The sequence below is a fragment of the Macrosteles quadrilineatus genome, unplaced genomic scaffold (assembly GCF_028750875.1).
Source record: "Macrosteles quadrilineatus isolate MER2022 unplaced genomic scaffold, UCM_ALF_1.0 Scaffold_4__1_contigs__length_99947679, whole genome shotgun sequence".
Lineage (NCBI taxonomy): Eukaryota > Metazoa > Arthropoda > Insecta > Hemiptera > Cicadellidae > Macrosteles > Macrosteles quadrilineatus.
In genome coordinates this window covers 68,797,806-68,813,895 of record NW_026542597.1, presented here as the reverse complement: position 1 = coordinate 68,813,895, position 16,090 = coordinate 68,797,806, and the positions used below count along the sequence as shown (strand labels likewise).

At 36.1% G+C, this 16,090-nt stretch overlaps 1 protein-coding gene across 1 annotated transcript; it reads right to left on the bottom strand.

Annotated features, from left to right (window-relative positions):
* Positions 1-1,467: 1,467 nt before the first annotated feature.
* Positions 1,468-3,462, bottom strand: LOC128993018 (golgin subfamily A member 6-like protein 25). Its single transcript, XM_054416770.1, has one exon. The coding sequence runs from the start codon at positions 3,460-3,462 to the stop codon at positions 1,468-1,470; it is 1,995 nt and encodes a 664-aa protein (XP_054272745.1).
* Positions 3,463-16,090: the final 12,628 nt, after the last annotated feature.

Below are 16,090 nucleotides of genomic sequence, written 5' to 3'. Positions count from 1 at the left end.
GCTTGCTTCTAAACAATGCCTTCCTCTACCGCCCTCCAAGCATACGTCGACACATCTGACATGGCAAAGAATCTAAAGAACTTCTGTGATCGCGAGCACGATGTCTGCCTGTCTGTCTGCAATTATTCCTGTCTGTATGTTTGGCGAACTTTCAAGTTTTGTTAATGCGAAAAAAATCCTTTACAATTCCCTCTTAAAATTAGTTTGGTGTTTCTATTTGTTCGAACAATAGACGTAAAAACAAAAGTTAAAAAATTAACTAATCTAAGATGATTTGCAGTTGGAAATTGAGAAATAAATCTATTAGATCGACGGTTACTTTTTTTAAATGACATGCATGAAATAAAGGTGAGGATAAATAATTGTAAGCCAATAATACACCATTTTGTCGGGTTTTGTTTGTTTATTACTTTTAAGGAAAGTTCAATTAGGAGACCAAACAAATTTAACAAATTTTGGAAGTTTTAGTTAATCTTTTGCTCGTTGCATACTTTTTAGAAGTTGTAATTCATGATACTGTACTGAAATCTCGATCTGACAAAGTAGGTCTTAACAACCCCTGAAATAAATCAGGGTGGTTTATAACCATCTTCTATATTAATTTGATTTTAATTTCTGGTTTCAGGGATGAGAACTGTCTCTATAGTAGAGAACTCCCTTTCCTAAAATTCATACGATGATAAAATTATTAATAAAATAAACAAGACGCAATCCAAGAATAAAAACCTCAAAGGAGCTATACGATTAGGGGTCCGGACAATAAAGGAAACCTCAGTCCGGGTACTGAAGGGCCCACACGCCGCAGTCCGGGTACTGAAGGTCCCACACTCCACAGTCCGGCTACTGAAGGGCCCACTCTGCCCGGTCCGGCTACTGAAGGTCCCACACTCCACAGTCCGGGTACTGAAGGGCCCACACGCCGCAGTCCGGGTACTGAAGGTCCCACACTCCACAGTCCGGCTACTGAAGGGCCCATTCTGCCCGGTCCGGCTACTGAAGGGCCCACTGTGCCCGGTCCAGGTACTGAAGGGCCCACACTACGCATGTATCTGATTATACTTGTATGTGTACATTATCTAAAATTTTGTTGGGATATTTTCACGGTATGATTAGGTTTCCAAAAAGTTCGATTGACACACGGCAACAAATTTAATACCTGTTTATTTGAATTTTAGGCACAGTAGGGTTACTACACAGAGAGAATACAAGTGAGTATAATTTCAAATGATTTGGCCACATTATGTTTAACTTTTAATTAGCTTTAAACGAAACTCTTTATGTAAATTCATAATCGTGGCTCGTCTTGATCCATTTCAAAATAAAGTTATTGAAGTTTGGTTTCCAGAATGACCCAAACAGTATATTTTCAGACACAAGAACGGCACTTTTGTACATCGGCGTAAAGCGTTTAACTCTCTTAATAAAAGTCTCACCATGCTTTATAATTGGACAATGGATTTAAATGTTTTAAGAATTCGTAGTGGGAAATGGTACTGTAGGTTTGAGGTGGCAAGTGAAAATATTGGTTTCTGAACCACTTGTTTCATCGTTTCGAATGTCATTTTCCTCATTTTTCTCTCCTTTCCTGACTGCAAGAGATAAGAACGGAGTAATCCTTTTGGTGATTTCACTTTTCAAAAACTCCCCTGAAAGCAAAACGTCGGTCGACTCTAAGTTATAGACTTGTTCAAAGTAATCATCATACACATTAGCTATTTCTCCATCAATCATTATTTTCTGATGTTTAATATTTAGTGCTACTGGGTTTCCTTCCGCCTCTTCTAGAATAGTTTCATCATAGAATCTCCCTGATACGAAAGCGTCTATTCCATCCTCACACAGTTTTCGGTGTGATTTGAAATCGGCTTTTTGATCTTTAAATAGTTCTAATTCCTCTCGGTATTCTTGGACTATATAAATTGGTTTTTGGTCCTTTCTAAAGTGGCCTGATATGAGAAGACGCAAACGGGTTGGATCTCGTAATGCTTGTGCCAAGGGCTTTACTCCTCCACCATCCACATCTTTATCTTCGACATTTTCTTCCGATCTGTTGTCTAACACCCCGTCATATTTTCCATATTTTCCTTGTTCTTCTTTGATTATATTGTCTTCTTCTACTATATTTTCTTCTTTGCATTTTTCTTCATCTCCAATCTCTTCCTTTTCCTCCTCCTCTTCTTTAACCCTTCCTTCCTCCTCTTCGCCGTTTTCATCATCCTCTTCACCTTTTTCTTCGTCCTCTTCACCTTTTACTTCATCCTGTTCTCCTCCTTCTTTCTCGTCTTTACATTTCTCTTCCCCGTCTTCTCCTTTATCTTTGTCCTCTTTACCTTTTTCTTCGTCCTCTTCACATTTTTCTTCGTCCTCTTCGCCTTTTACTTCATTCCGTTCTCCTCCTTCTTCCTCGTCTTTAAATTTCTCTTCCTCGTCTTCTCCTTTATCTTCCTCCTCTTCCTGAGCCTTTTCCTTCTCTTCGTAGTCCTTATCACTTTCTTCTTCTGTTTTTTTCGTTTTCTCGTTCACCTCTGATTTTCTTTTTTCTTCACTAACCTTACGTTTTTCATCGTCTGAGTCAGAACTTATATTATCTACTCTGTCTATCAAATTACTCATTTCTCTATGTGCCCTGTCGTAATTAGTCACATCGTAGGAATCAGAGTCTTTACATTTCTCTTCCTCGTCTTCTCCTTTATCTTCCTCCTCTTCCTGAGCCTTTTCCTTCTCTTCGTAGTCCTTATCACTTTCTTCTTCTGTTTTTTTCGTTTTCTCGTTCACCTCTGATTTTCTTTTTTCTTCACTAACCTTACGTTTTTCATCGTCTGAGTCAGAACTTATATTATCTACTCTGTCTATCAAATTACTCATTTCTCTATGTGCCCTGTCGTAATTAGTCACATCGTAGGAATCAGAGTCTTTACATTTCTCTTCCTCGTCTTCTCCTTTATCTTCCTCCTCTTCCTGAGCCTTTTCCTTCTCTTTGTAGTCCTTATCACTTTCTTCTTCTGTTTTTTTCGTTTTCTCGTACTTCTCTGATTTTCTTTTTTCTTCACTATCCTTACGTTTTTCATCGTCTGAGTCACTTATACTATCTACTCTGTCTATGAAATTACCCATTTTTCTATGTGCCCTGTCGTAATTGGTCACATCGTAGGAATCAGAGTCTTCTCCAATCAAACCCTTTATCCCTTTAGTTTTTAGTTGTGTATGAACGTCGTTTTTCATTGTTTCAAGATTTTCGTCTGGAACTAAGAACAACTTACCATCCACGTAGCCCTCGTGGTATAGGTGAACCTTGTCGTCTTTTGGTTTTTCTAGTTCAGGAGACAAACTTTCGTCTCCCAGCGCCTTTTTTGCAGACACAAGTTTCATTGTATCAAACATATCTGCAGGGACTGCTTTTGTCTTCATCTCTCTTCCTCTGATGGGCTTCTCTTTTAAGAATTCTGCGTGGTGCCTGCTCATGTTGCTTTGATCAGAAATGTAAAATTATTGTTTACCTAATAAATTTTGGTAAATATTTGCTGAGTTTGGTAATCATAACAAACATTCACTGGTTTTTTTATGTCACATGTGTTATTATGATTTGATTTACCTATTCGGTACTTTCCTGTTAAAGGGAACATTCATTATTATCGATGTTTTTTTTCTCGATATATCGATGTTTTTGTTTTCCGATCCATTACAAATTGACAACAAGAAATGAAACTGTTCTAAGCTAACCTAACATAACCAACCATACTTGCTGTACCATTTAAAAATTCCCTTTGGGTTTGAATATAAAAGGCAAGTTTTAAACGCGGAATTTTTAAATGTTACAGCAAGTTTGGTTAGTTATGTTAGGTTATTTATTTTAGAACAGTTTCATTTCATTAATGTTTGTTGATACTGAACAATATTTTTCGTCATTGTCAGCTGATATGTTTCAATTTGTTAATATCGATATATCGAGAAAAAAATCATCGATAATAATGAATGTTCCCTTTAACAGGAAAGTACCCAATAGTCCCTCACAAATTCAATATTCTTATGGATCAGCTGAGTTAAATTATAATGTTGGCTCACTCCGTTTGTGCAGAGGTAATTTTGTTGCTTGATATTTTTATTTCTTGTTTGAAACCGCACTGAGCGAGAAATACAACAAGGGGTAGCACTAGCACTCCTGCTAGAAAATGTAGACGCAAATCTTACTAGGTAAATTTTGCCAACTAGGGTAATCAGCTCATTGGCTCATTGCTTAATGTATTACAATTTCCTTGTACAAGTGTGCTAAGTATAATATACTTTATACCCTAGTATAACGAATGGTGTCTAACGTCTCGCAGTTATCTCATTCAGTGCTACCTCGAGTTGTATCTATCTCTAGCTCAGTTTCTTAAACCAATTTCAAATTTATTTTGACAACTAAAACGTTCTAATTAAGGGTGCGCTCTACCTCTCCGCCGCGCGTTATAATGCAAGGGTTTAGGATCTCCGTTATTGTCAGCTTAGTTCTTAACAGTTTTAAAATATATTTGTGTTAATTTATTCACTTCTTATATCTGTAGGCTTGTACTTTTTTAATTTTTTTATAATAGTAGAATTCTTAGTGGGATGTGACTGGTAAATACGTCTAAATAAGCGTTTTTTCTAAAGCATTTTACACATACGTCATACACGTCATACAAGTTACAAGTACACTTCATACAGTTCATACACATCATAGAAGAAAATTTAAAAAGTAGGGTCATAAATTTTAATCTAAGGAGTAAGGAACAATCTTCAGATGAAAATAGTTTAAAAGTTAAGTGAGTTTAAGAGGAATCAAGCGTCTGCAAGCGGTTTTCGCGGCGCTATTCAATGGCGCAAAATAGCCACTGTGGTCCGAGTTGAGATTTCTGAGCTGAGGTAGAGCACACCCTTAAAACATCATCGTTTATTACTCGTTCTGCAAAACGAATTTAGCCTAAAATAAGATCTATTTGACACCAGTATAATTTATGCCATTAATACGAAATAAATATACAACGGTTTTCAGAAATACCATTTAAAACTTCTGAAGACTCCTAAAACTCAATACATTACAATACATCGCACAAACACTAATTATAAAATCGATGAAACCTTTACAATAAGCAATAATTCGACCAATCGAACACAATGGACAATAAAGAAGCACGAGTACACCGCGTGTACAGTAGTTGTAAATTACAATGAGAAAATTATGAGATAACCTTTGAGGTTCAAAAGTTGAGATGCTTCATCACCTGGCGCGGTCGTTTTAGCGGGAAATGGCGCTTGTGACAAACACTGCTGCCAACGTAGAGAAATAAACGCAATAATTCCCTCCGGTGTGACATTATGTGGTGAGTCACTGTAATTATGTTGTTTACGACACCTTGGTTACATCTTGCAACATTTCCGGTTCCCCGGTGCATCAGAGCGATGATTTGGCACTCAAACTGGCCCGTGTGATCTACCTGAGTCAACGTTGTAAATATCTTGCGTTTAACAGACATTCGTGTTTACTGAAAACAAGATTGGACTGGTCTCATTCATTTTATGCTTTATACTTTTCATTGAAATGGCGACCATACAAAGTAGGTAATTTAAGCCAAGTATGAATGGAGATGAGTGTAGGATGAGTGGCGATCTTGTAGCCTTGTTAGTGACTAAGGCCGGCATATTTCTTAGACACAGCTGTTAATAGCCCATACAGCTAATGGCAACTAAGGGACCTACAGTTTATAGTGGAATACAAACCACATTTTTTGCCTTGGTATTAACGAATTGGTCTAATTATCAGGATAGTACTGCGGATAGTCGTAGTACTCACTAGTGAGGACGTTAATCCATACTAGGGAGTATCGCATCCACAGTGCATGCCTATAAATATCCATAATTCGTGACTTCCTAGGGGAACGCGTCTAATTGGCACCGCGTCAGATTGGCACCGCGACAGATTGGCACCGCTCCTAGAGGTGCCAATCAGTCGTAACAGTACACGACAGATTGGAACCTGGAGAAAAGGGTGGTGCCAATCTGTCGTGGTGCCAAGCTGACGGCTGCCGCAGAGGTGCCAATCAGTCGTAACAGTACACGACAGATTGGAACCTCGAGAAATGAGTGGTGCCAATCTGTCGTGGTGACAAGCTGACGGCGGCCGCAGAGGTGCCAATCAGTCGTAACAGTATACGACAGATTGGCACCGCTGCCCTCAATAGGCCCACCTTTTCGTTACTTACTAGTCTGATGTTTGAAAACAGAAACGTGTCAATACTTGATGCATGTCAATTAATGCATACACATTGATAATAACATTAACTTTAACAGCACAAACCGCTTCGTAAATGGTCCATCTAATCAAAGTTACAGTTCCTCAAGGCTTTTAATATTATGCCATTAAACTCAAGTTTATAATTTGGAAAACGTCTGATACCTACTAAAGTATTTGGCACAATTGAATGGAACCTTGCAGTAATTTTTCGGAAGTTGGGTGTGCGTTAACCTGGTTAAAAAAGGTTTTTTCATTCAGAAGTTACAGCTTGTCAAAGATATGACAATTTATCATTCAGTTAACTAATATTATTTCAATGAAATGATATTTTTTATGCATTATAGAGTGATAAATTATGATATATTTGAGATGCTGTAATTTATTACTTAATTTACCTTTTTGTAAACAAGATGCGGTTGCACGCAAGTAGGCTTGCCCTATAAAATAATTGCCGGTACTTCCTTCTTGGACCAAAACTCTAAAATCAGGTAATGTATAACTCGAGGTATGGTTACACTGAATATGCAAATCTTCTGAAATGGGGTTATTTTGGCGTGAAATTTACGTGGATTAAAATATATAAAGCTATGGAAATTGAAAATGGTCGCTATGATGGATTTTCTGCCTCATATCAGGACTTTGAGAGAAAATACTTTTAAACACTTTCTTAGTATGCATCTAGACATAAGCTACATGCCATGATGTCGTGTTATAGTTAAGCAGTTTGTAACTCGAGACCGGCTGGATCTTTTTAATGATTTATGATTTGTTGGATTCGTCTTTAACCTGATTAACACATGTATCTTCAGTTCAGTATTTAAATTTAGGGCTAAGCCCCACATATGTATGTTATGCGTATGAAGAAAAATATGATGGATTTTGACCATATGCATACATTAATTTAAATATTTTCGAAACAGCTGATTAAACATTTGACAGGTAATGTAATTGAAAGTCATTTTCAGCTGTTTTATGGCGTCTGTGATTGTTTTTAAAAGGCTTATAAAAGTGGCCAGTTGATTTGGTTTTTTTAACTTTTATGGGGTACAAAGTTCGCCGGGTCATCTAGTTTGTAATGTACAGTTCGCTCAATGTTTCTGTAAACATAACAATAAAATACGTTTTATATTAATTGTTTTTCGTGTTAACATTAACAATTCGCATGTGTTTTCCTAGTAGGCCTTCGCTTTATTTAAGGAATCTTGATCAACAGTAATAAAAAAACAAATCGAAATCAAAATACTACTGAGCAAGGCTTGGTCCTAACAGTAGGCCTACTTTACAAATATTAGGATTGAGAAACAGATGGTGTGGTGTAGTTAACTGAACTGTCATTAATAAAAAACGACCCCTAAATGCCTCAAGGGTCACAGCACTGACGCTTGTTTTTATTTATGGCCTTGTCCTATTTCAAAAAAGGGTCATCTTGTAAAAGGTGCTTGAAAAAATATTCTAAACCCTCCCAGCGTTGAGTTTTCCGGCTTCCTCAAATTCTCTGTACGTCCACTCCTTTGACAATGTCAACGTTGATGTTGAAGACCAAATTGACAGTTGGAAATGCCACATAACTTGCAGACTCAAATATAGATAAATCCCCGTAATTTGAATAGCGTGAGGATGCCAGCAGTCCCTGGCGGTCGCCCGTAACAAAGACACTGTTGTTTGTCAACAAGGGATTAGGATTGCCCGTCTACCTGTTATGGGGGGAGGACTTTAAAGCCAGGTTATTGAACCACGAGGGAAATAATAGCTACGGTAAACCAGGCCAGATTTAGATTAAAAGTGCCGCACACATTATGTCAGTAGTGAATTGATATACGGGACTCGTATTAAGTGTACTGTACACTGTACTGTCAATAAAGGGGTTTCAATGATTTTAATTAACTTCAATATGGAAATCATTTTTTTTACACACTGAGTTAATATGAGTAAATATGGTATGGTACATGTTATAATGACTTTTCTAACATTAAATTTGAACATGAGGTTAGGTTTCTCTAATACAGCATATGCAGACTTACGATAATCTGAGCCCCAATTGATCAAGCCTCCATAGATAACCAAGCTCATCGGAAAAGTATAATAACAATTAAACTATTAAAACCGCGAAAATTAACGTGAAAAGTGAAGTTTCTTTCTTTTAGTGCAGTAGTAAGTAGCAACCAGGTAGCAACATTATTCTTACTAACAGTTGTTCGCTCAAGCTGTTGATTACCACAAATAGTACGTTCGTCTTACGCAAAAATCTTTAGTAGCAATTGTTACATATTTTACTGTGGGCCCTGACTGTGATATTTTGTATATTCCACGAAGCACGAAATGAAAGAATCCTTATTCACTAATGCCACATCTGATTCAAAGTACAATGCTTAATCAGTTAAAAAATCATTCTATAAATCATATCTGGTAGCAAAAGCGTAATGAAAAAATCACTCTAAAAGGGCCATTACACATTCGGCGAGTTTATTGCAGATGTTTGGAGGTTTTTGCACTCAAGAAGTAGTTGTGATTTCTTCCATACGAAAAGGGATTTGTTTGAATTTTTACGATCACCAAAAATCGATCTCATTTTTTGAGATTTTTTGGATTTCTATAGTTAATCAGGAATAAAATAGTTTTGCCACCTGTTTCAACTACACAAGTTGGTTCTATGATATTAAATAACATTAAAAAGATATAAGGTTTACCAACAGGGTGCAGTACTATTAATTGTTTAAATTGATGACAACAGCTAATTTTAACCAAGCAGCAACAAAAAACTGTGATACAAAATGAGAACTGTCAAAGTAGGATTTTTTCCTGAGGTATGTTTAGGTTTTTAATTTAAGAAATCAATTTTGATATTGTGGGAATAAGGCGTTTTATTTTTTAAGTGCATCGTTCTTTAACTTATTGACTTCATTTTTTCCTATTTGTTAAAAAAAAACTATTGTGTTTGTATGGTTTATTTCCCCTAAAATAATGTTTGGGAAACGGAGTATCCAGTTAATACTTTTCGGACCTCTAAAAGTGTATCTACATACGACAAATCTATGGAACATAATTATTCTCTTTAGCGTTCTCTTCCCGTTGCGAAGAACGGGTATGACTGCTAGTAGTTAATCATAAAAGAATGTTAAATACGTTTTTTTAATTGGGATTAGTTAAATAAAATCAGTACAATTGTTTGTACGATTAACAAATATGATTATAGTACAGACAGTTGCTAATTGCTGCATTTACTTCATTTTGCCGCACTCCAGTATTCTAGTATTCCAACCAAACAACACAAATTGTTTAAAAAGCAACATAACAGAGTTTAGTTTTATTAGGACGTAATACGCGTACTCTTGAAAATAAGTTGACAGCACTTAAATATACTACGACTACCATCAACTAACTGATATAGTCTTTCTAATTTCGTCCAACGCTTGGATTTAAGCTAACCGATATAAGATTATACTTCAAGAAAATTTTGAAAACAATATTAAATATGTACAGAAATAAAATAAAACGTACTCACACATATGCATACATATTCATTTTATCGAACTGTGTTTTTAGCCTATGGGGACTTTGAAACTAAAAGTTATAATGGCCATACGCCATCGTGTAACTACTTTATCCTTATAGGAAATCTGCTTAAACCCTGGTAAAATTGATAAATCTTTTATTAAAATTCTGAATATTTATGAAGGTTAATATAACAATTAATTGCCCTTACAAATAAATATGAGTAATTTGGCTGTAAGTTCCATTATCTTATCTTACTAATATTATAAATGTGAAAGTATGTGTGTTTGTTTGTTTGTTTGAAGTTCAATCACGCATTAACTACTGGACGGATTGGGCTGAAATTTGGCATGATGATAGCTCACATTCCCATTCTTATCTCAAAAATCCTTTCGGGCTCCGCTCCAGTGGCTCTGTAGTTCCGCATGTTAACCTTATTAGTATTCATATTTAAAGGGAATTAAAGAATTTAGTGAGCTGTTTCAACTTAAAAAGTTGGCAACAAAAACAACAAAGCAACAAAAACTGTGATACGCAATGAGAACTTTCTGTCAAAGTAGGATTGTTTACAGTTATGTTTATGTTTTTATGTTTATGTTTTTAATTTCATGAATAATCTGTGATATTTTGTGAATTTTTGATAATTTATTTTTCTCTATTGTTTAGGTGAAGTCGTAGAACATTATGGCTATGGTAAATGTGTAATACTATAGAATACTGTAAATTTAAAGAAGCAAATTATATTAAGCTGTGTCCTCCCCCATTTCAAACGCAAAGCTTGAGTATAACTGTACATATTATTATACATTATTATAGCGATAGTCAAAACTATGAATTTCGAATCTCAAACACGAAACTTTTTAGTTGCCTAGGTTGCAAAAAAGCCGGTACCTTTAATTAAAATATTTACTAGCGTCTAGACTGCCAGTGCAAGTCCGAGGATCGGACTCAGATCAGGATCGTGGATCAGATCAGTGGATCACCCCCCACCACCGCACCATGTCGTACGCTTCCGAATCATACCGGAGCATCAGCATAGCTTATCTAACTGTTCGCGGAAAATTGTTATCTGTATCACTGTCGCTGTCAAAACGTATAATTTGTAGATTAAATTTGAATTAAATATAATTAAACTATCATAACCTAACCAAACTAACCAAACTTGCTGATAATGATAAACTCGAATGAAGGTTTACTAATCGAAAAATAGCTCTGTTCTAAAAATAAAATTATAAATGTCTCAAATTCAATTTTACAATCTTTTAATTATGAAATTAAACTGTCATAACCTAACCAAACCAACCAAACTTGCTGATATGAAAAAAATTGTTGACAAAAAGTTAGTGCTCCTGGTGGGATTCGAACCCGGCACCTTCAGATTATCAGCCCGATACGCTATCCACTTCACCACAAAAGCTCATGACTCAGCTCCGTATCGTTGCAGTAATGGTTGACGTCACGCCATCGGCACTGAGCGGTGGTGGGGGGTTTTTCGATCTGATCCACGATCCTACCGATCCTAGGAGTTGCACTGGCAGTCTAGATGCTTATAAAATACTAACTATGTAATCGAACTGAAAGTAGTTGACTCCTGACTATATCAACGTGAACTAGAAAGTCATGAAAGGTTTTTCCTGAAATTAAAACTTCTGAGAAATATATTAGAAAGGTAATTCGCTTGTACGAAGAACATGTGTCATTCGTGTAGACATAGAAACTCTTTAGAAAATTAGAATACTTTCATAAACCCATCAACAAAAATGCTAGGAAGAACGGAAATGCCATCAGGTCGGTTTCGGAATACCTAGGGTTGAAACTATTTGAACACCTGCTGCCTCCCGGGAAAGGTTACAGACAGAGTACTTCGCGGTAAAAAAATGTTAATTTGGTCTTCCAGCATTTCGCGTTGAACTTTTAATTATCTTCCATACTGATCATTCTGCTTTATAAAAAAGTACACATATTACAGTACATATTACATATTAAAATATGCATAAACTCAAACCACATGCATAAGTCCCTAAAGCGCTCAAATGTAAAACGATTTTTTGTAAGAATTATATTTTCTATGTGTCAGGATAAATATCCCTGTACACGATATCTTTTGTGTAAACAAGTTTTTTGTTTATCTTCGTTTGCTTTTGTTGACGTTATTTTCAATAAATAATTTTTTCACTCCAGAGGTTTAACTCTGTAATGCAGCAAACATATAATTGTTTGTGAACAAATACTGGTTTACTAAGGTAGCTTTGGTGTTTGGTCTTGTGGTTAATGGTCATAAATAGACTTCCCTGATTACAATTTTGAAATTGTCTTCGTCAAATATGAAAAGGCAAATAAAGGTGTGTTGAGGTAAGCTTAGTTCTTGGTAAAAACCACTAAAGCATCCCGGCCCGGTTATTATTTCTAAGTGTACTCCTATAAAGGTTAAGTATACTCCTTTTGTAAAGGTTTAACAAAATGTGTGTAAACTAAAGGCATCCAATTGACCAAACTTAACCCTAGATTTGTTTCTGATCAACATAAAAAAATACAATTAATGTAAGTTTATGTGTTGGTATTCCACCTAAAGGTGCGATTGACCCTATTGACACATATTCTATCAAAATAGGCCTAATAATAGGCTGATTCCTAAATATTTTTGACTGAATAGGGTTCCATTAAACAGTTATCGAAACTATTAATTATTAGTTATTTATTCAACTATGCATTTATTTATCGTTATTCTTAGTTTGTTCTTTGTCCATGTTTTTCACATATATACTTTATTCTTATTATTGTTACAATTGACATTCCTTTTAGTGTTATGATATATAGATAGGCTATCTAGCCATAATGAGCAATTAAAATAAAAATAAAATTCAACTACTTATTATACGCTTAAAAATTCACAAATTTGAAAGGTTTCACAGTAAAATAATTCATTTCAACTTTCTAATATATAACTAAAATGTCTTAATTATCATAGGTAACGTTATCCCTGGTTTTAAATAGTACTAGCAGAGTACCCGTCCTTCGTACGGGGTTGGCAAATAAGCATAAGCATATCATAGAACGTTTTTTAGTTGAAACAGCTGACTAAAATCTTTCAATTCCTTTTAAATATGAATACTCTTAAGGTTAACATGGGGAACAACAGAGCTACTGGGGTGGAGCTCGAAAGGATTTTTGAGATAAAAATAGGCCTATATGTTTATCGGGAATGTAAGCTATCGTCATGCCAAATTTTATGTGTCAGAATAGATATCCCTGTACGCCATATCTTTTGTGTAAAAAAGCTTTTTGTTTGCTTCTGTTAACGTCATTTTCAATAAATAATTTGTATCACCCTGAAGTTTAACTCTGCTAAAGGCAGCAAACATATAACTATTGGTGAATAAATACTGGTTTACTAAGGTAGCTTTGGTGTTTGGTCTTGTGGTTAAATAAATAAAACGGGTGGTGCCAATCTGTCGTGGTGTCAAGCTGACGGCGGCTGCAGAGGTGCCACAGTCGTAACAGTACACGACAGATTGGAACCTCGAGAAAGGGGCGGTGCCAATCTGTCGCGGTGCCAAGCTGACGGCGGCCGCAGAGGTGCCAATCAGTCGTAACAGTACACGACAGATTGGAACCTCTAGAAAGGGGTGGTGCCAATCTGTCGTGGTGCCAAGCTGACGTGGGGTGATATTTCATGGCCTCATGTCAACGAGGTTCCAATGTGACGCTGGGTGCTAAAACACCATGGTGCCAATCTGTCGTGGTGCCAATCTGACTGCGACTCCTTCCTAGTAGCTATATTACAGGACAACGCCACCGTCCCAGTCAAATCTGATTTGGTATCAATGTTTCCTGTTTTATTCTTTGCACATGTTTCTGCGCCTTTTGGGCATGAACCCCTAACCTGACATTTTATTGTTTCTTTCATCGTGTGTTTTGGCCCGGGTTTTTCTTTTAAGATATTACATTAAACTAAAAACTCTCATCAAACTTGTCTGTACACCCTACCAGTAATCCTAAGTACTCTTTAAACCTGATGCTATTTGAGGAAATAGCTTAGGAAAATCCAATTAAGCAAATGGAAATTTTCTTAATCAGCAGGTTTGCTGCGGAGAGGATATTTTTACAAGTTCGACCCTTAAAACCTAGACTCTATAAATAAACTGCTACAATTTTGCTAGCTCTCATAAATAAAACGTATTTTTCTAGTAATCGTGAATAAAACTAATCTGAAAAATGTTCACCAATCTTTCAACGCCTGACAAAAGGGAAACAAAGCATAGCGGTTCATTTATAACGTGGCTGGCGCACGAAAGGCAGGCGTTATATAACCTCATGCAGCCACTACACTAAAATATACTGTAATGGGATGCCGAAGATTCGTCTGCCCAAGGCTAGATATTTGTGACGCTGGCACATCGGCTGGACACAATAGAGAATAATTACTTGGGGGTACTTACAAAATATATAAACAATGGCAATTTACAAATTGCAGTATTATACGGCATGCCATTAATTAGAAGGAACGAGAATTCTTCAATATCTGTGTTAGAGAACACAACATATGGAAGTATCTTTTCGAAGAAATACTATTTAGCCTTTAAAAACTACTAGCCCGTTGAATCTTAGTCTACCCATCCAAGACATTTTGATACAATAAATATGATATTCCATACCGTTGGCACTATTTTTCAAGCGAATTGTGGCTATAGGTTGACGGCAAGACTTCTCTTCTGGGCCTGATTCATATCATACTAATCATCAATGATTGCTATCTTTCCAACGCCGTAACTCCATGGTTCGAAACCAACCTACGCTGAAAGTTCCCCAATCAAGTAAAAAAATAAAACTCACTGTACGAATTCTTCCTTTTCAAGAACTACCTTAATTTTTTTCTACTGAGGCTATTGATGACAATAATTTCTCATTCAACCCTTGATATATCCACTTTAGTTCTTCCATACAACAAAAGTATGGACTTTTGTTGTATGCAACTTTTAAAAGAAAATTTGCATTTTGTATTCTAAACAAGGCCTCACTAAACAACGTTTTTCTAGTGGGGCCTTGATTCCAAACTGCATTTGCCAAAACTAGTATAAAATATAAGTATGCTGAAGAACGCTGACCTATAGAACAGCCACCCACTATAAAAAAATAGATCAGTGAATCTTTGCCTATATACTTAAATATTAGAAAATTAATTCAACCATCTGGAATACTAAATGAAAGATATGTAAGTGTTCTAATCACTGTGAAATGGGTCAGTAAAACTAAGTTTCTACATTCGTGATCTTTGTCTTTGGGCAAACTTCCCATTGAACAAAGCATCGAGCAATTTGTCAACTTATCTCTGCAACGAGAACAATTAGCTGAATCTACACGAGCGGAAAAATAGTGTCATCATAGACTAAACAGACTCCTGTATAGATATTTCATCTATGTGGATCAGGTCAAGACAATGTCTATAGGTTTCTGTTCGGTATATGTGGACTATGTAGCTAAATCAACACATATCATGTTTAGAGGTTAATTTTAGTCAGACTATGGAAACAAACATGAACTAAAGAAAGAAAGCTGAAGAAACGGGACAAAATATGTGTCTGAAATTGGCATAGATGGCCGCACATAAAATAAACTGAAAATCCTCATTGACGAGACATCATACAAAAAAATCTTGGATTACGTTAACATATGCTGATTATTGTTTACTTTTACCAAATTACACCGTTAAACAACAATGTACGGGTATTTGTGTCTCAAAATACTAAATTGAAGAAATATGGGAGAGGGACTTCACCAAAGAACCCAGAGTACTTGGGAGGGACGCAAAAAGATAAAATAAAGAGTGACAGCAGCGAATCTTCTAGTGGAATCTATAGGTTTCAACAAGACTTTGTGTTACTTCCTGTGTGTGTTAATTGTGTTTCATGTTCTTTTTTATGGTCTAAAAATTTGACAAACTCCATAGTGGGATTTGAGCTCTAATTCAGACCTAAAGATGCACTCAATTTTCCACACCACGAATCAGCTGTGGTTGATTTATACTACAACAGATTATTTAGACTGCAAAACAGGTAAAACAAACCTTTGTTTCACTATGAGGCTCAATACAGTATCAAGTGTATCAATGTATCTATATTGTCGAGGACGTGTTTGTTGAAAACCTAGAAGATGAGTTCCATTGACTTTATATTGCTTCAAAACATTCCTCTGGTTTCAGGTGTTCCATCTACAAGCTTTCTCCGGGTTTCCCTGGTTGGACGTGTACAAGTACACGTGTTGTTGAGGCTATGGCGGGAGGTATGCGACGCAGACAGGTGCCAACAATGTATAAATACTCTCTACAGCTTGGAGTCAGTGTCCACC